Below are 20,060 nucleotides of genomic sequence, written 5' to 3'. Positions count from 1 at the left end.
AGGACAAAGCTATTAATAGTAGTAACAGCCAGAAAATAGCCTAGAAGGAATGCAATGCCTTGGTATTCCTGGAAGATCTAACAACTTCCCAGCATCCAAGCAGCCAACGTGGTCAATTCAAGATTTTTCTGTGCACAAGAGCCTTGCTGTGTTGTTAGAGGATCCAACTATGTGATAAGCCATCATGCCATCCTTCACAGAAACGCTCAGTATGGATACCTGCCGAATGCCAGGTCTGCAGAGATTACAACACAGAAAGTCCCAGAGGGTGGTACTACATTACTGCAAGCAGAGGCTGAGTGCTCTGATGAAGCATCAGGAGATAATGAAGTTCTGCAGCATCAGATGAAAGAGGCGAAGGATGGGAGAGGAACTGACTAAGACCTGCTCAGAAAGCTGCTTGACACAACGACTTCCCAGAGACTCTTCTTTCTAGCCTCCTCCCCCACTAGCATCCTCCCTTCCCTTGTTCCTTCACACTGCATCTCCTCAGCAGCATTTTCCTTTGGTGGGAGCCTTGTGGTCAAGGCAAGGCACTGCCCCATGTCATGCTCTCTCTTTCTCCTGGAAAAATGTCCCTGGAAACATATTGGAAAATACTGTGCAAGACTGCCAGACCCTGCCTCAAGTTTTCCCTGGCATTTGTCCCTCTCAGATTAATTGGGAGGGTTCTCAAATTAATTCCAGGCCCACAATGAGCACAACACTCAGCACCACCTTCTGAAGGTGAGGGCATTTCTGCTAACAATGCTGCAAGGCTTTCAGCATCCACCCTGCCTGCACCTTACTGCTCAGAGGATCTTAGTGAGACCTTTGGCTTTCCAGCCCCATCCCTAAGTAAACCGAATGAGATTTGACATTGTGCCTTTCTCCAAGATCAGAAGACCCTAATGATGTTGCTGGGAATTAGAAGATAGCACACTCACAGCATAGAGCCTTACTGATTGAACCATCACACACAGCTCCAACTCACTACCAAACATAAAGGGTTTGGTACAGGGGGGTACTCTGGTCTCTCACCACCCTCCAGAACAGAAACAAACAAAACCCATGTACCAACAAGGAAAAGAGAAACATACTGTAGCCATTATAATCCTGAGAGGAGACGTGCTATTGGGTTTATTTCCAACTCAGACATTTTAAAAATTTAGTTTACCTGAAGAGTCTTATTTTCCCTGATCTTCCTTTTCTACACTTGTTTAAGCCTACATAGTACCTTCTACAATAAGCCTGCTTTTGTGGGGCAGCTGTATACTGCTCCTTCCCTCTATTGTCTTTTTGCAATGGGATGGAAATCTCTACTGTCGTGGCCTGGAAGACTGTGACCAAACTCTCTTGGCTTGATCTGTAGGAAGGGGAAGAGCAAGGACACGTGCTCTGTTGCTGAGGTTTGACAGCTCTCCTGCAGCAGAAGTGGCATCCCCTTCCTTGTGGCACAACCAACCCTCCCCGCCATTTTGTTTATCATCAATATTTCTTAAGTCATTTTTAGTAGCCCTCACAGGCAGGGTCTGTTGCCAGCTATCACTGTCCCAAACACTTTCAGAACTCTGTCACTCTTCTATGGTACAGTCCCTGTAACAGATAAACACAAACATCATGTTCCCCCACGTACAAATTACAGCTTTCAGGAGCTGCAATATTATTTTGGTTATAAACACACAAAGGTAACCTTTATGCTAGGCAAGGAGGAGTTGCACAAGAGACCACAGGCTGAGCCTCTGCCTCACAGGGAACGATCCTGGGAGCCTTTGCTGTTTCTCCTCCTACCATTTCCCAGGCGGTTGCAATGATATCAGTGCTGAAGTGAGAGCCAAAATTCCTTGTGGTGGTAACTGGGGCTGCTGGAGGGATTTGCTTCAGTCCCACAGTCCAGGAACGAGGACTCAGGAAGGGAGAGAAACAAGCTCAAAACATGCTGTGCTAGTTATCGCTAACGCTATATGCTGGCACAGCCAGTACATCCAGGATGCTATATTTCAAGCACTATTCATGACTTTTGCCATGCCGAGTCCCTCCAGAAGCCAAAAATAGCCCTTTTCAACATGTGGACACATTCAGGAGGACAGCATGAGCGCCTCAGTGATGCTTCCCATCATGAGAGCAGTGCTCAGAGGGATTTCATCCACTCTTCATCTCTAACCCTTCCGTTCAGACCACAGGTATCCCCAGCCCTGCGGATCTCCCATCACCACAGCACTAAGTGCACAATACATGTCAGAAAAGCATGGAGTCAAATGGACCCCGCAAGCCCGTGGGTGCTCCCTGAGGTGGTCCACTCCTCCTCTGAACATGCTAATTTGTCCCTACTCCACCACAAGTAATGATGCACTCCTGGAAGCAAAAACTGCATTAAAAGTCTTCTTCACATGCAAGCTAAGAGCTTTCCTTGCCTCATACCATTTTTACTCATAAATATAATATCAAGGTGATCATGTTCTTCTCAGCCTACTCAGAGTGTTCTGTAAGTAAAACCTGCAATTGGCAATTTATCAGATGAAAAAAAAATAAAAGCCACATTTCGTTTTTCCCTACACTTAAAAATGACCACGTGCAGCCTCTGAAGCACACCGATCTTCTTAACAAGGTCATGAATATCAGCCTGGAGGCGGAGGCAGGGAAACAAAACCACCCTGCACATGTTTTCCTTCTCTGCCGCATTCTTACCGATGTTTTGCTCACTTTCTAAGCAAAGAGGAAGCCTCTCCTGTTCCCGTAACTCTGTGTTTATCCACATTCCAGCAGCAGCAGTGCTTACAGCCACAAGGAGCTTTCCAAGGGCAGAGAATCAGATCTTGCTGCAACGCATTTTGAAGCTTGAGACATGGCCAGTTCTGAGCAGCAATGAGGTGGAAGCCGTGAAAGCAGAAAAGAAAGGCAATGGGTGGTGGGACACCATGAAATCTTTTGAAAGCACCGTTCTGCACGCTAGGACAAAAAGCACAGCACACCCTTCGCCCACTGAAAAGACTGGAAAATGCTCTTTAGGAGGCATAGCCTTAAGAGTCTGAACAAATCCCCCCAGATGTCCCCGGTGACAAAGAAGCCCAATTTGATCAATACAGCAGCATTATTAACACAGCGATGGCTTACACGCAGCTGGTCATATGTTCCTGCCTCTGCTGACCGTGGGGGAAGGGGTGCAAACTCGGCAGCAGTTCACAGGGGAAATGTCTCTCAAAATCATTACACTGCACAAAGAATCTCTTACCCATTTCCATGCAAGCTGCTTTTCTGGGAGAACTCTGCTTTGTCAGTATTGATCAAGCTCAGGTGGAAACCCATACGTATTTTGTGCATTATGTGTTGGGCTGGTTTTGTTTTTGTGTTTTTTGTTGTTTTTTTTTTTTCAAAAAGAAATCTTACTTTTAATTGCTTTAAGATTCCTATCTTCAGGCTTTTCTTTGCAGCTACGAAAAGCCTTTTCTTCATGGGCTGGGGGCAGACACATAAATGTAGGCAGTTAACAATAATGTGACTGCAGAGGGTGGGACTTGATGAATAGCAAATCTTGTAAGAATATTATGGGGTCTGGGGGCTGAGTTCAGGGTGTTTGGATTCAAGCAGAAGGAACGGTAGGAGAAGGATATACATCGCTACCACTGCCAAGCCCTGGTCAGAGCCATGGCCCTTCTGTGTTTGGCTCTTCACAAAGAGTTTACAGACAGTCCTGGCAAGTAGCTCAGGAATTGGCAAGAGAACGGAAGGGGAGAAAAACACTTATAGCCAATCACCTGCTCAAGTATGGCCAGCAAATCCAAGGATTTAGTAAAAACGGGGCCCTGCATGCACCACAAGCCAAGTGGGAGGAAGGGCATCATGCAGACAGCAGTGTGTGTGTGTGTTGTGCACCATCCCAGGTGGTTTGTGAAGGAAAAAACACAACAGAGAAGCTAAAAGAAAGAGCACCATAGAAATGATGCATCTGCACCGGTTGTCTTTCTTCAGCACTCAGCTTGGACACAGTCAAAAGACAGAGAAAACAACACGACTTGTTTTTCCCTTCCACCGGGAAGAAATCCTGCCACCTCTCCAATCTAAAAACACAAAGACCACCTGTACAATCAACAAACATACAGAGCGGTGTAGTTAGGCTGGTATCTACAGATTGTATAACTAGAAGGATTATCATGATGGAAAGGGATAATCAAAAATAAATGAAATGCTCACCCTTACCCTAGGCTTACAGAAAAACTCCAAAGGAAGTGATCTCCAGAAGGAAAGCCATCTCCAGAAAGAGAGCCTTCCCCAGTGGCAGTCAGCCCTTAAATGGGGGGGTCTAGGAGAGGTGCAGCCAGGCTCCACCCCTTCCTGTCACACAGCTGAATTGCCTTCACCTGTGCTCCCGCAGCTGACCTCAGGTGATTAATCAGAGGTTCAGGCCATGATTCAACAGTTCCCATACACCATCAAAGCCACATACTGCACAAGGAAGGTAAAAGGCTAAACTTGAACTCGCTACGTGTCTCTACAATGTATTTACCAAGGTTTTCTCATCAGAAAAGTGCGGTGTTACTCCAGAGCTGCTGGCATAAAGCTCTCCCAGAAAGGGGTGCTGTACAAGTGTCTAGACAGACTAAAATTAAAAAGAACAAATTATATCACACTGCCCACTGTCTGCAAGCCAGGGCCAGATTCTCACGGGCAGGAGTAAATCACTTGAACTGTAATCATAGCTAGTGGAGTTATCTTAATTTACACTAAGCAAGAATTTGGCCCAGAAAAATATTCCTGTCAAGTCTGCAGCCAAAAATTCCTCCGCTAGACCACATTCCACCAGCTAAACTGCCAGGGAAGACAATTGCAAAAAGAATTTAATTAAAATAGAGATCAGGGAACCAGTAGCCTTTTCAGGCTCCGCTCTTGGCTTCCTCTTTGTGACAAGTGAGTATTTGGGTACCCCAATTTCCCAGCCAGAAGAACGGGCACCTACAGCTCCCTGCTCTCTGTGGGCAATGACCGAAGCATCCTATGTGTTCACAGCTCAGTCATCGTATCAAACAGACATCTGAATGCTCTAAAACCCTGGGTCTCGGGTGGAACCATATGCATTTTGCTTTGCTGAAACAGCTCTGTCATTGCTCTTGGAAAATCTGAGCCTCTGAAAGACTGTAGGTGTCAGTCCTCTGACTCACCAGGGTACTGCTAGGGAACTTTACTGCCTCAGACCACACAAACCCACTGGCAACGGTGGGTGAAGGAGAAAGTCCTTCCTCACTGTTGGTCCCTGGTGCTGAAACACAGGTATGCACAGAGTATTGCTTTTCCAGTTTTCTTGTTCGTATTTTATCTCTGAACTTAAACTTTTGTATTGATTAGTATCTCAACGGAAAGACGATTTTCTGCACACGCTTCTTTTTTCAACTCCACCTGGAAGTCATTAAGTGGAATAATACACCAGGGATGTGGAGCAATGCAATCACGCCATCAGCTCATAAGGACGATGTCACGTGGTGCCTAATTGTAGCAGGTCCTTTCTTCTCTTTTACTCCTTAATTATCATTAAAACATTTGGCTTTTTTACATATCTGTCTGCAAGAACATCTGCAACAGTGCACTGTGCAGAACCTATTTCTTTACAGTCCTTGTGTTCTGCACAGACATCCCTAGAAGGTGCTCACCTCTGTCCTGTTGGTGAAATGCTTGTGCTTGAGAAAGCTGCTAATTCCCAGGCAAGACCTTGTTTTGTATACCTGATACCTGCACTTCTAAAAGAACACAGTTACAGCCCCAAAGGCCAGCTGAGCGTGGATTAACACATTATTTTGTATCCCCTCACACTCTTCAAGGACAACCCCAACTTGCCAGGGATAAGAAAAAGAAAAAGAAAAAAAAAAAGAGGAGAAAGATTACAGTTTTTGTGACCAGTTTTCACAGAGGCACAACCTGGAGAAAACCATCACAGCCCCGCAGCCCACAACCAGCTGTGCAGCTCATTACTATCGAGTGAGGCCCCACTGCTTTGTTACAACCCCAGCAGACACTACGGGCTGAGCAGCATTCCTCCTGTGCAGGAAGGAAGGGGAATCACACATCCTCCAAAACACCAGGAAAAGACTTCTTTGCGAGCCTCCTCTGTGAGCATCCTGAGCTGCCCCAAAGGAGCGGCAATGGTTAAAAGCAGCAAAGCGGACAAACAGACCAGGAAGGCCTTAAGTGCAGGGCGAGCAGCCGAGCTCAGCGCAGCTCATGGCACTCAGTGCTTCCCCGCATCTCAAGCGTGCCTCCTGCTAGCAGCTTCCTCAAATCCTCCTTTACGGTGGCGCGGCCAGGACATACCAGTCCTGCCTCTCTTGGATCCAGTCCAGAACCCACTTGGATGCAAGGGAATTATTTCCATTGCTTCCAGCAGCCTTGGGACAAGGCCGAGCTGCCTGCCCAGCACTGACTCAGCAACAGCCGCTGTGGAGGAGGTGGAAATGGTGCCTTTCTGTGCTGCAGGGACTGAGGCCATGCAATGAGCTGGTGGAAGCAACAGGAAGGGTTCTTAGTGGCAGCCAGCACCCAGAAATACGCTCACAGCTTCACAGGATGAGCCCACGTAAAAGTCCAGGAAAATGTACGCTACCAACAATGCCTTCCAAGCTCCTCACACTGACAACAGCATCTTTCCTCTGCTGCAGGATCAGCGTGAGGGTGCTGCAGGTCTACGTGCTCTCCCGTGGCCCCATGGAGCCGCGTTGCCCATGGCCACCAAGAGGGGCCTCCTCCTAGGCAGTGCGGTGGTGCTGGGACACTGCCCACACCGCTGCCTTTGCTGAGGGGCAGGACAGAGGTGTGTCAGGTGTCACAGAAATTCAAGCAGCTTTTCTAATGAGCCATGATCAAGAAAACCAGGGCAGCTTTTGGCACACATGTGCTGTTTTCTGAACAAGGGGCAGCAGCTCATGGCAGCCCTACTCCTCCCATCACTCCTAACATCACAGTTTTCAAACCCATACCTGTATTTGGTTTTAGACCCCAAAATGCTGAAGTTTTCCACTGTCTGCTGTCAATAACCACTCTGATCAGCTACCATCACGTCCAATCATTAACACAATTTTGCCTTCATCCACTTGAGTTTTGATCTGTTTCATTAAGCAAACAAACAAAACTTGGCATCATTTTTCTTTTGTTGTTGTTGTTTCCTCTGAAAGACATCTTAATAAAAACAACCCGGAAAACTAAGGAAACTGATAAAAAAGCTTCCACTGTGAAGAAAGCAGGGAAAAGGGCACAAACAGTAAATGCTAAAGTCTTCTTTTGTGGTGTTTTAGGGTTGTTTTTTTTTGTTTTGTTTTGTTTTGTGATGCCACCAGAGAGAGTGTATATAAAGAAACACACACAGGGGCAGGAAACCAAATCCTTGAGACTGAATTTGGAGAAAGATAAATGAATGCATTTACGGAAGAAATAGCAACAGAGCACACAGACACCGACTACAAAGCTGAGATCCAGTTGGCTGAAAAGAGATTCTAAGCAGATAAGACAGCAAAGACCAATATGGCTTGGAGGACACACCCTGAGCATCTGATATACAGGAAAACTGGAAGGAACACCAAAATGGAAAGTATGACAAAATTGAAGGGGACGTGCACATTTATTACTATTTTTCATGTCTGCTGCACAGTCAGTATTATAATTTCCAGACAATGAGAGGAAGTCTCATTTTACATTTAGACGAAAATGCTTGAAAGAGTTAATACAGATAAAGACGGTAAAAAACATCACTTCATTCTATTATGGATTGGATAAAAAACCAAAGCAATGGAGTTTCTCGTGGACAAATGAGAGAATACAGGACAGTGAGGAATTAGATTCAAGTAGGAAGGAAAACAGGCTTTTAGGTATTCTTCCCCCAGATGAGGTTTTAGCCCATGCTCCCAAGGAAAGCAGGGTCTCACACTAGGCAGATTTCCAATGAGATGACGAAGATGCACCAGGGCATACAGTGAGAAATGGCACCCAGGCAAAAGGATTTTATGACGTAAGAGAGATTATTTTTGCCTATGCTCATTTTGGGATTAGAAATTTCTGAATTAGCAGAACTGCTGATTAGCAATTTAGAAAATCAGAAATTAGCAATGGACCAGATCTGTTTATATGCACAGTTAATTGATGCTGGATGAAGGTAGTAACCGAAAATGCCTTTACACCCCGTGTACTCAGTTTGGTGTACTCTGCTCTTGAACCTCATTTGTCTTCAGAATTTGCCATTCAGATCCCCCCCCATGCTAAATATAAGCTCTCCTATGATCTTCCTCAACCTCAGAGGCCGATCTAAAGGAAGAATTCAGCCCCACACTCTCTCCATGTCATGGCACTACATGACGTGACACAGATTCACGTTTGATTTCAGTAAACCTTGGAGGAAGCACCACCTCCACCAGGTTGGCCTCTCCTCCAACCTAGAACAACCCACGTGTGCCATGGATTCTCCAGATGAGGGGCTCGCCTGGCCACCCATGCACACACACACATGGCCCTGCCTTCGGGTCACCCATGCCTATACCACAGCTTTTTGGCATGACTAAAACACAGCAAAAAGGTCTTGAAGTTGATTTACTTATAGAAGCCGATTACAAGGTCAAAATACCATTCTGCTCATTTATCCAATCCCTTAAGGAAACTGCCCGTGGAATTACACAGAAGGCTGCAGATGAACATTTACACCCACTTTCAGGTTGGTTCCCACTGCTGAATGTGAAAGTCTGAGAGTAAATCAATGTGGGATCCACCCATCTTCCCATGCACTGAGAGTGCTCAGAGACCTCTCATCTGTCTTTGTTTCCCAGACAGGTATCACTGTCCTGGGAGGAGCAAAGCCCACACCAGGTATCATTCTACTTTGCAGTGCTGGGGAGGGCATGTTTAGAGCTTAGAAACATCTCTTTGCTTCCCACCTCCATGCTTTCTTCATTTGAAAAAACAAAGCAAACGAACCATGCCGCATCCTGTTTCATAGACGCTTTCTGATGGAGAGAAAATTTCTTTCCAGCAGAGTTTCCATTATATATTAGCTGAAAGTAGGGGGAGAAATAGGATTTATAAGATGCCTAGGGCCACACTCACTGTAAAACAGACATAAGCCAATAGAGCCAGGGCATAACTTAGTGGCCAACTGCACAGCATTTTAAAAAAGTGTATCCTCTCATTATGGCTCTTGAGACCATCTCCTCCCCCAGCAACGTTTGAAGCGCATTTATGAGAGCCATAGAGCAGCAATATTGTTTCAATCAAATCATTAAAATGGGTGTGCTGCTTTGTGCCCATATCCTGGTATTTATTCCACATCCTGACAATATTCGGGATTTGTATAGACCATTCTCCTCCAAAGTGTCAAGTGACTTTGGAGATGCCGGGCCAGTGTAAATCTGTGTATCACCACTGAGACTTTGGCAGATCTGCATCAGTTTGCATCAGCCAGGATCTGACTCACCAGCTGATCCAAAACCCTCATGTGATGTGAGAACTACTTTTCCCTTTTAAAGAGAGAAAAAGGAGTTCAGAACTAGATGTCAAAGGTCCTCTTAACCTTTTCCACTTAAACATACAGAAAAGGAAAGGAGACAGAAATTTCCTCCTTTTCACAGTATAGCATCTGATGAGAGATGCAGCTAAATTACAAGGCCTCGCAGTTGAACTAGCTTTCACTGTATGAAGAAAATCCATCTGAGACAGTCCCAGCGGAGTCTTCAACCTAGGAATCATTCAGCATCCAGCTGAACAGGCATTTGACTCTTGGAAGATTAGTTTCCCTACCCTAGGCTGTTCTTGTAAGATACCAGATGACATGCACTTATCCTAAAATTCCCCGACTGCAACAGAAGCACCTTACAGTCCCTTTCATTGGGCTGTGTCAGCACTTGAAGCCACCATCCTCTTCTTGCAAGACAGGAGATCTCTGCTACTTTTCTCCTGGACTAATCAGACAGAAACCCCCCTTCCTCTCACTATGTGACTGCAACCCCTCCTGCTCCTTCACCTGTTTCTTAAAGCTCCAACACTGGAGGCTTCTGGTTACACCAGAAGCGAGTTTCTTAACACCAAAAACAAGCTTCTGGTTTCCTCAAATGTCTAGGAAAGCCTACAAACACAACTTTATACTATCCCAAAAGACCACAAACCAAAACCACATGAAAACAATGAGCACCTTGCCTGAAGTACAGCAACCTTTCCATGTTCACATCCATCCTGAGGTGCTGGCATAGCTTATGAACAGCTGTGACTGGAATAGCAGCAGCATAGAGAGATGGAAAAGAGCTGTTTTGCCCAAACTGGTCATACTCTCCATCAGTCATTCCAGTGCCCACTGCTTTACCCTTATTCTTTTAAAATGTAGACAAATTTAAAAGAGACACTGCCATTCCTCCCCAGCTGATCTAGTCACTGATGAGGGAGGTCTCTTTTCACTGGCACAGACTTTCCATTGAGCAGCAAACGCAGTCTCTCCACTGTCCACGTGTCGGAAACAAAGCCATTTCTTTCCTGATGCTTTCCATATGAAACACCAGCTCCCATCTTTCTTCTCTCCCCCTCCCTCTCTTATTTTATTACTCATGCGGCAGCTGTAGTAGCTTGCAGATGAGTGGAACGTTTCCTTCAGAGCAGCATAAATTTTCCAGACTGACACGGGAGGCCAAAAGAAAGAAAAGAAGAAAACAACCTCCAAACAAGGATCATGAAGTGCTTTTCACTAGTAAGAAGTAGGCAGCAAGCACAGCAGGGCTGTGACCCTTTAAGCCACTGTGCAGCCACAAGTAAAAGATCAAAGACCCTGAGCCACTGTACCCTAGGATGTGAAGCACCCCAGAACCAACAGTGAGCCAAGGGTGCCCAAGCAGGACGAGCACAGAACCCTCACCCAAAAGATGACAGAGCACCTTGCACCTGGCTGTGGGGAGTCCCGTCTGAGCAGAGCTGAGTGGGGAGAAGAGTGACCGGTAGCTGTGAGGAGGTGATGGGGACACGTGGCTGCACTGCTGTTGCACACCTCATGCATCTGTATGCCTCACCAGATTTGTACCTCCAGGTTATGGACCAGAAGCAGTCAGGCACTGCTTACGGTGTCACGTGGTGCTGTGGCTGCAGTGCTCAAATGCAACAGTCATAGGCTGCAATGAGCCCAGATATCTTTTATTAGGCAAATTGATACTAGCTGGGAAAAATGAATCAAGTTTTCAGGCCATGGGACAACACAGAGGAAGGTGCCAAACCAAGTCTCTCACATCAGAAATAGGAACAGGCCCTGAGGAAAGCCTCTAGAAAGTAGCCCTGGTTGAAACATTTGCTAACAAGCAGTCTCCAGCTGAAAACAAAAAATGACATTTTTGTTTAATCTAAAGTGCTTTCTTAGAATACACGAATTTTGGAACCACCTCATCATCACCTGAAGTTTCACACACCCAAGAGGTGACGTGCAGGGGCAGACCTGAATCAAGCAGAAAAGCGATCAGTCTCTAACATCACACCTAAGGCTGTGACGAGAGTGTGAAAAGCAAGCAGACAGGAGCAGCTCTCTCCCCTTCTTCTCCTCCACCTATCAAACATTCTCGCTGTGGCCTTTGCTTGCTGGAACCTTTGTTTTCCGTTCAGCACCAGTGAACAGCAGAAGGCAATTAAAGGCAGTCCCCTACCTCACCCCCACCAGTACAAAGCTCTGTACTGATTCCCCTCCCAGGCTGGAGGCAAGACAAGTCAGCAAGGGGTAGAAACTGCAAATGTTTGCAACCCAAGAACTCCTTCTTCTTGGAAATGAAGCATGCCCACTGAAGAGCCAGGATTAAAACCAAATGCCTAACAGCATAGTAGCCTATTAGTAGCGAAAGCATTTTTAAAATCTAATTTACTTGTCACGCTGCGTGCATTTTCCTCACTGCACAATCCAAACAAACAGTCGCTTTCACTTTGATTTCCAGTCACTTTACTCAGTTGCATGGGAAGAATGTTGCAGTGCAAGGGCTGCAAAGACAGCAGGTGGGCAAGATGATCCCATCCAAAAAAAGCGCAAACCTTGCTTATGGGCAAGTTTTTGGGTTTTTTTTTTTAATTATATAGATGGAGATAATTTCACTGATTGCAGTTTATGTCAAAGCACGTTGATTTACAAGCTCCATCACGGTCAAATGTCAACCTTATGCCAGTGTGCATTTCAAATCGACCTTGGGAAGCTGTAAATTTAAGGGCAGGATTTGTAAATCAGGACACGAATTGGACTCTCTCAGAAAAGCCTCTCACAAGCCAGTGTCCTTCTCCTTTGCATGCCCCACCATCAATCACATTGTCTCCCAGACTCGCTTCTGTTCTCGGCTACCTCCCTACCCCTTGCTGAGCAGGGGCTGTTGGCACCCCTGTGTGATTTAAGCCCTAGCTTTGCACGCAGGTCCACAACGCTGGCAAATAACCAACAGGATTAGGATGTGTCAGACATGGTCTATAAGCCCCGTGTTCAAAACCATTATGACACTTAAATGCGTATGTCTGTGGGACCTTCACCAAGCATTAATACGCTGTCTGTGCGTGACTCAGACTCTTTAGTGTACATTGTAAAGTATACCACATGCATCTTAATACTTCTCTAAACAACAGCACGTGTAATGAATACACAGTTGCACTGAGCGGAAACGCTCCGGATTGGAAAGGATCCTTCGTGTGAGAACAAAGAGAGAGCAGGTACCTCTTTAAAATAACTAAGAGCACCAGAGCAGCTTCCCAATACAGTGAAAAATATTAAAACATTAAAAATAAACAAATCCTTGCCTTTCTGTCCAAGTTTCTTACACCTGACTCCCGTTTGTCCCACTTCCTAAAAACCAAGGTGAGGTAGCATTAGCACTGTGCACCAGCTGTGTCAAAGATACCACAGACCCCAGGGGAGGGGGGGGTTAAGGTCAACTTTCAGCTCTTCATCTACACTATTTCAGAGAGGTGACCCCACACCATAGAGGGCTCTCAGCTGCCCTGTGCTTTCACACCACGGGATGGGGTGGCTGGGTCTGCTGCAGCCCCTCTTGCCCCAGCCACTGTTCCTGAGCACCCCAAGCCTCTAACAGTGATCCTCCCAGCATCCGCAGAAGTGCAGAGCTACCAACTTGTAACTGAAGAACCAAGGAGAGGTTTGGTGCCCTGATGCAATCCAGGATGTCTAACTACCCCGGTGCACAACGGCTGAATTTCCTCTAGGAAGGGAGAAGAGACACAGACCCTGCTCTCACAGGCAGCCAGGCAGCCCTCCCCACCAGCTGCTGCCAAGGCCAGGGGTGGCAAGTGCAGCCTGGCTAGCAGGCACATGCAGGGATGTATACATATCTCCACGCTGCTGTCTCTCAAGCTTAGACAATAGAAGCATCTTCTTAATGCTGCTGGAATCAAGTAACCAGCTTTTTTATTTTTAAAAACAAAAGACCACAGGACAAGTCTTCAGTGGCTCAGAAACAAGAAAAGCAGAAAGAATATCACAGTTTTTTTTTAAAGCCTGTGTCTTTAAAGACCATCTCAGTGCTTTGTGAACCAAGCACATGACTTTTGAAGTGTTGAAGTGGCAATGCTTGGAAGGAAACACAGCCAAGAGAGTACTCAACTCAGACACTCAAGCACGTGTAGTGCCTATCAAGACTGAAGTCAACAGAAGAAAACTGGGATGGTCTCAAATATTGCAGCATCAAGCCGGGCAATATTCTTTAATCAGATCTGTCCTCTGTCCCCTATCTAGTATAACAAGGGAGGAACAGAGAGGAAAGTAAGAGAGACTCAGCATCACTCTTGAAAACCTTTATTAATTCTCCAGAATTCAGCTTTACCATCTAAAATAAAACTTCCATCAATGACTATACTTGTGAATAATTTTTAGGAGGTTTTGGGTGTTGTGATCAGAAGTATTTCTTCCCTTTTGCAGGATGTGACAGATTTGGTATGAGGTGTACTATTGCACAGCTGCTCAACGTACTGAACACCAACACTGCTCCACCAGTGAGCAACATCCCTTTCTTCTAAGGACAAACACGATCAAAGTTGGCCACGTGCAGCTACAGAGTCATACAGAAACAGCTTCCTTCTTACATTCCTGTACCACGCGTTCCAGTGCAGAAAGGAGAACCAACGCACTGCATGTTTCTCAGCGGAAAGATATTGGACAAGGCCTCAAAAATATGGCAGCATCCAGAAAAAAAAACAAAAAAAAACCCAAAAAACACTGTCCACTGTCCTCTAAGCTCAGAAACTTCAGTGTGTAATTACTGCATTATACTGAAGAGCTTCTGCTACTTCCACATGGAAGTACCGCATTGCAGACCGGCTATATATCTTGATATTTATGGAGCCTACTCAAATCTATGTACTGCCTATTATAACATAAACACAGCGGTGGGTTGAGAGGTGTGAGGGTTAAAACATCCCAAACAAATAAGAAGCAGCATATTGAAGTTCAGTATCCGCATGATTGTGTATTGCTTACAGGTATATACTCCATTTCAAAATCACTTGCCGTAAGTCACACACGCAATCCACTATTTAACACTTGGAACGTGGATTGCAGGGCTCTACACTTTCACAATGCTTTAATAATTTATAACAGCAGATTCTGTAATTAAGGAGAATCAGAAAACAATACAGACAGAAGCTTCCAGTTTGTCTTTCCTTTTTCTCCATCTCCTTCTACAGGATGACAGGAGCTTGCTTTCAGCACGTGGAGCAAGCAGAGAGCATAGACTGGTGCTCAGGTCCGAAACACGCTGCCTTACACATGTGACTGTTCTTGGAAGTCAACCATTTCTGCAAGCTATTCTCAAGGGGTACGATGTACTATAAGCACTTAAGAAATGTGTTGCAGTGTGACTGGAACCAAGATGAAATAGCAATATTAAAAGAGATGTTTCAGTTTATGTAGTGGCCAACTATGCCATTAAACTAGAACAATGGAGATGATGGGGAGGCAGGAATGTTTTCCAGTGTCACTTATGCCTTTCCAGTAGCATGGAAACTTTTCCTATAGGCCTGAAAATGATCCTGTCTGCTAAGTAGAAGTCAGCATTAAGATGTAAGAGTTCCACTAGTTTAGTCACTTTGGGATTCTCTGCTCTCACACAACACCGGGATCTCCAGGCCCTCTGCCAGGATGGGTCATTTCAACCTCCCCACCCCACAAAGACCATGCCTCAGCATCGTTGGTGTCAGCCATTTCAGAACAAGATAAAATGGGCTTACAGACTTGATTAAAAATACACAAAGAAGGCTCTACTACAGAGTCAAGGGCAAAACAAAGGTTTCCTTGATTCTGTGCTTTCAGGAAACGTACATCCCCCTTCAAAGGATCAGGGCTTGCTGCAGTTGAGGGCAACTGGGTCAGCCAAGGCAAGAGGAAACATTATCAGTTCAACAATACAATGCTATTCTCACCAACAAGATCTGCTCTGCCCAATGTCACACGTGGGAAAGGCTGGCTGTCTTGCAGTATAGACAAGAATATGACAGTCAAACCCTGCAGATTTTAAACTTCTGGATCAACCACATATACAGCTATCTGCTTGTTGTGCTCTGGGAATCACATGCTAGAGAGTGCTCTGTGGCCCGCACAGAAAATGAAGAGAGAGCCCCAGAACACTTTCCCATAAGACCTCTTGTCCACAGAGGGACGATGAGCCCAGAGACCTCCAAAGGAACAGGGTAATAGGGGCAGCCTGAAGTTTGAAATGCGGCATTTAGAAGAGATGTATCCAACTACTGGAGATGCCCTCTGCACATTGATCTTTTAATGACTCCTCCAACACTGCTGTGAGGGCACAGCACAAGGAACAGGCTGAAGCCCCAGGTCCAGCCCCTGCCAGTCCCTGCTTTGCAGCCCAGCCCACTGACAGTGGGACCACGTGCAGCTCCACGGGATACACTCCTTGCAGCCACCTCCCTCAAAACCAGCCCTCTGCCCGCTTCCTTCTGTGCAGAGCCACAGGGTCCTCCCCGGCCTCGTGCTGCTCTCCTTGCAGCCTGATCCCAGTCTCGAGGATGCCACATCAGACACCTACTCCTGGTGAGCAATGGCGTGTGACCAGAGCTCATGCTGCAGGGCAGCAGCAACACAAGTGCTGAAATCTACCTCCAGATGGATTCTGAAATGCGGAGTCAGCTCACAGGGACGAGAGCGGCCCAGACGGCTCACATTACTGCAAGGATGGAGCATCAGGCAGAAACAGACAGATACTGAGATACCAGCCAGCTGGTGTACAGCAAATGCCTGATTTTTCAAAGCACAACCCACCTCTTCCTTTTATCTCTCCTAGTGCTGTGGCTGCGCAATGCTGCTTGAAGAGACTAAACAAAAGTTCTCTCTCTCCTGATGAAGCTGCGCTACTTATTAAATCCCAACCTCCACTCCAAAACACTCCTAACCTCACAAGCTCTTCGGCTGAAAGAGGACAGCCAAAGCTGACACAGTAAAACCAAGCATTTTCTTGCCTGAAACCCAAACCTCCCCCTTCCCACCAACATCTGTTTTAAAATAATGCAAAACACATCATGAATTCAGCTCCAGCTTCACTCCAGGTATTTCTACTTTCAGTATGTAAAATATGTCTGGGATGGAGTGATGGTTTTTTGTATTTTTTCCTCCTGAAAAGGAAATGTACAGAAGAGATGACAAAATTCACTTGTGTTGTACATATTTTAGGCTGCTCTCATCCAGCTCCAATGCTGTCAAAAGTGTAAATGCCAAACTTGCTCACGTTTCTCTTATAGTGGGAAGGGGAAAAGGGAGAGATCAGCTGATCACGTGCAAGCATTTAGCAACCTGCCTGTTGCTGCCTGTCAGTGCCCTCTCTGAGTGATGGTGTTTCACAATCGGAAATATGAGCAACTGCCCAGCTGTGAAATCCTCAGCTACAAAAGCATGATCCAGAGTCAGGGGAACAGGGAGTCAGGACTGTGGCAACACTCTCGTGCCAGAGTGCTCTCAAATTTTCAGTGGGGCATACACATCTTTTACAGTACTGGAAGAGACTCTACTTCTAGCAGCAGCAATTGGCATGGACTAACCCTTCTCCATAGAGGGCCAATAGCCTGCTAATCACAATGCAACCTGAGCTCGTAGCTTGACCAGGAAGCCTGCTCTTGACCCACACAACTATTTCCCCCCATTTAAGAGACTTTGAAGTAATCTCCTGGGGACATGGCTTTGCTGCTGCCAGAAGCGCTGCACTGCAGCTGCCACGGAGACCAGGTCTTGCACTAGAGATCTTCATGGGAGTGGAGGCAAGACCCATTCAAGCACCTTTGTTCACAACTAGAGCTGCTGCCCTCAGCCTCAATGCTTCCTACAGGGATCAGTCCTGACAGCTTTTAGGGATGCCTTCAGGTGCGCACCCTCAGACGTGTAATGCGTCCTAAAGCTGCTACGGTTTGCCCAAAGTGAATAAATCCCTAAGACCTGGCTCTGTTCACAAGTGACTGCAATCGGGGTCTCTCTGTCAGTGGGTCTGCCAAGCCCATGTGGCAGCATGCTCAGTACAGCGATGGCAGCTGCTCCCACCAGCGATCCACCAGCTTTGCTCACCCATTGTTTGCAAAGAGAGTCCAGGCAGCAACAAGGGAGAAAAACAGATTGTAAATACAGGATGTATTATGAAACATTGGGCACTGCTTGGAAGATCTGAGGGGAAACGAGGGAAAATGTAGTAAATTTTTCTCAACTTCGCTTTCCAAATATGCCGAAAGTCAGCGGCGTTTAACCAGGAAAGTGTTACATTTAAATACTGCAACACTACAAGTGGGCTTGGGTAGGTACTTTGTTCAGTATCAAACAAACGACTGCTCTGCCACACATAAAAGAAGGCAGCAGGAGACAGAGTATCAAGCACAGTACTGCCTAAAGCATGCTGGCTAGGTCAACAGATTATCTCGCTTTGGTCTTCCTGGGCTGTTAGTAATATGCAGCCAATCCAACGACAACGATGCTACGAAATTATTATTTTTTTTTATGAAATTATATCAGCCTCTTCAGTTTAATTAGCATGTGAAAATTATGAAAGGAAAGCAGATGTGACCACTATGGATGTCGAGCTGAATATTAATAACCAAAAGCATCCCCACCCCCTTGGAGGATAAAGCAAAGTTGGATCGGTCATTTTGCACATTAAATCCTGGATGTGTTCACACATAGCTGTCAGTAAACCTCCTGTAGGTGTGTGCACACACAAAGCTGGAGCCAAAACAATTTTACTAGGGCAAACCTTTAAAGATCCAGCCAACAGCACAGCCAGATGACAAAGCTCCAGCCTGACCGGCCACATTTCTCCCTGCACACATGCTTGTAAAGAAAATTAAATAAATGTTCCACACTGTCACTTGCTGGAGAACTAACACACGCTGCCCTTACACTAGCCAAGACTAATGTGAGTGCTTGCAAGACAAAACCCAGTGGCTCATTATTCCTGAGCTGATGGTGCCATGGTCTGTGCGTGGCAACAGCACCACATGTCATTCCAGCCACACTCCACTATTCTTACTCACGAGCACATTTTTCCTGTTAAAGAGACACCAGTTTAGAGGATTCCAACTGGCGTGTCACCTCTGCCAGAAAATCACCTCCATAAACAGGGCTACAGGGAGGAATGCTGCCTTCCCTTTCCTTCCCTATCCTGGCAGATAACTATTTATAGGTCTACGCATTTGGGCTCCTCGTTAATTTTTTACGGCTCCTTTCTGTCACCAATCATCACTTCAATGCATTCATAATACTCGATTGCCACCTTTAGAAGTACCCTGATTCTTCCTGCATGTAACCAGAAGGCACTGGTTTATGGGATCCAGCCAGAGGCGGCATTGTCTGAAGGCACGGCAAGAAGCGTGCACTTCTCCTCACGTCCCCCCCCCAAAAAAAATAGGAGAAAAAGAATAAAAATGAGTTGCCCCCCTGCTTATAGAATCCAGCCTCAGAGCTTCTGCCTCCATGCACCTGCCCGCCCCCGCTGCTGCTTTCAGCTAGGATTTTTATTGACATGTACTAATTACCTGAAAATAAGAATGATCTACTCCGTTTCCACCAGCTGCCAGCTGTCAGCACTGGCTGGAAAGCGATCAGCCTCACTTAAAAGAACAAAAATAACGGAATAATAATAATAATAATAATAATAATAATGAAAAACTAAGCTGAAAAACGAAAGGAAATAAAAGCAGGGGTGGTGACAAAGGCAGACCTGGCGGCTGTCACCGGGCCTCAGGTGCTCGGACAGCTGCGGGCAGGCAGGGCTGCACGGGCTGCTCAGCTGGCCGTGGCAAAAAGAGAGAGGCGTACAGCTCTACCCACGCGGAAAAAAAGAAAAAAAAAAGAAAAAGAAAAAAAAAGGGGAAAAAAAATAATGAAAAACAAAAGGAAAACAACCAACCCTGAATCAGAGAACAAAAAAATGAAATAAAGGCAGAAGCGCAGCCCCGAGGCACCGACTGCCTGCGCTTAAGAGATTTACAGGAGTAACGTAAAGCATTCACCTGCTGCCAGTTCTCCTCCAAGGATGGCAAAGCTGAGAAGTAGCCGGTGTCGTGGACAAGCTGCAGTTCCTGGAATATACTATAACTGGCCAAGACATCCATGCTGCTGCCGGCCGGCCCCTGCTCTGCTTTGTGTGTGTTTGTTTGCTCTGGAGGGGGGTGTTTGGGATCATAAAAAAAAGAGGAGGAAAAGCAACCAATGATAGATCCAGCGTCCCTTTTGCTTTGTTTTGTTTCAGTCACACTTCAAAAAAAAAAAAAAAAAGAAGAAGAAAAAAAAAAAGGAATTCGGTCAGCGCGGAGGGACGCGGGGCCGGGCCGAGGCGGCCGCGCTCCGAGCACCCCGCGCCCGCCGCACCGGGGCACGTCCCCGTCCCCGTCCCCGTCCCCGTCCCCGTCCCCACCACCGCGGCCATGCGCGCTCGCGCCGCCCTCCCCGCCCCCTCCCCGCTTTATTTTCGGGCCCCCCCGCCCGGTTCCCTCTCACCCTCCCTCAGCAAACCCGGCCCGACCCCCCCCCTCCCAGCCCGCCGCCGCCTCACGGCCGCCCCGCCCACCCCCCGCGCGCAGCCCACTCAGGCAGCGCGTGACCATGTAGGGTAAACGGC

The 20,060-nt window shown here is 46.5% G+C and overlaps 1 protein-coding gene across 8 annotated transcripts in view; it reads right to left on the bottom strand.

The window, feature by feature from the left end:
* KLF7 (Kruppel like factor 7) overlaps positions 1-19,881 on the bottom strand; it is a 61,213-nt gene extending 41,332 nt beyond the window's left edge. For 6 of the 8 annotated variants that reach the window (XR_212609.5, XR_001467464.4, XR_005861270.2 and 3 more), the window contains exon 1: positions 19,453-19,881. Coding sequence is in view for 3 of the 8 variants with exons in the window: in XM_015289510.4 (XP_015144996.2) it covers positions 19,453-19,554 (102 nt within the window). In the remaining 5 variants the exon portion in view is untranslated. The remainder of the gene's footprint in view (positions 1-19,452) is intronic. The other 2 variants (XM_004942644.5, NM_001397491.1) reach the window with 2 other exon arrangements.
* Positions 19,882-20,060: the final 179 nt, after the last annotated feature.

Source organism: Gallus gallus, chromosome 7 (assembly GCF_016699485.2).
Source record: "Gallus gallus isolate bGalGal1 chromosome 7, bGalGal1.mat.broiler.GRCg7b, whole genome shotgun sequence".
In the NCBI taxonomy this organism is placed as follows: Eukaryota; Metazoa; Chordata; class Aves; order Galliformes; family Phasianidae; genus Gallus; species Gallus gallus.
The sequence above is the reverse complement of the archived record's forward strand: the minus strand, read 5'-3'. Positions and strand labels throughout refer to the sequence as shown.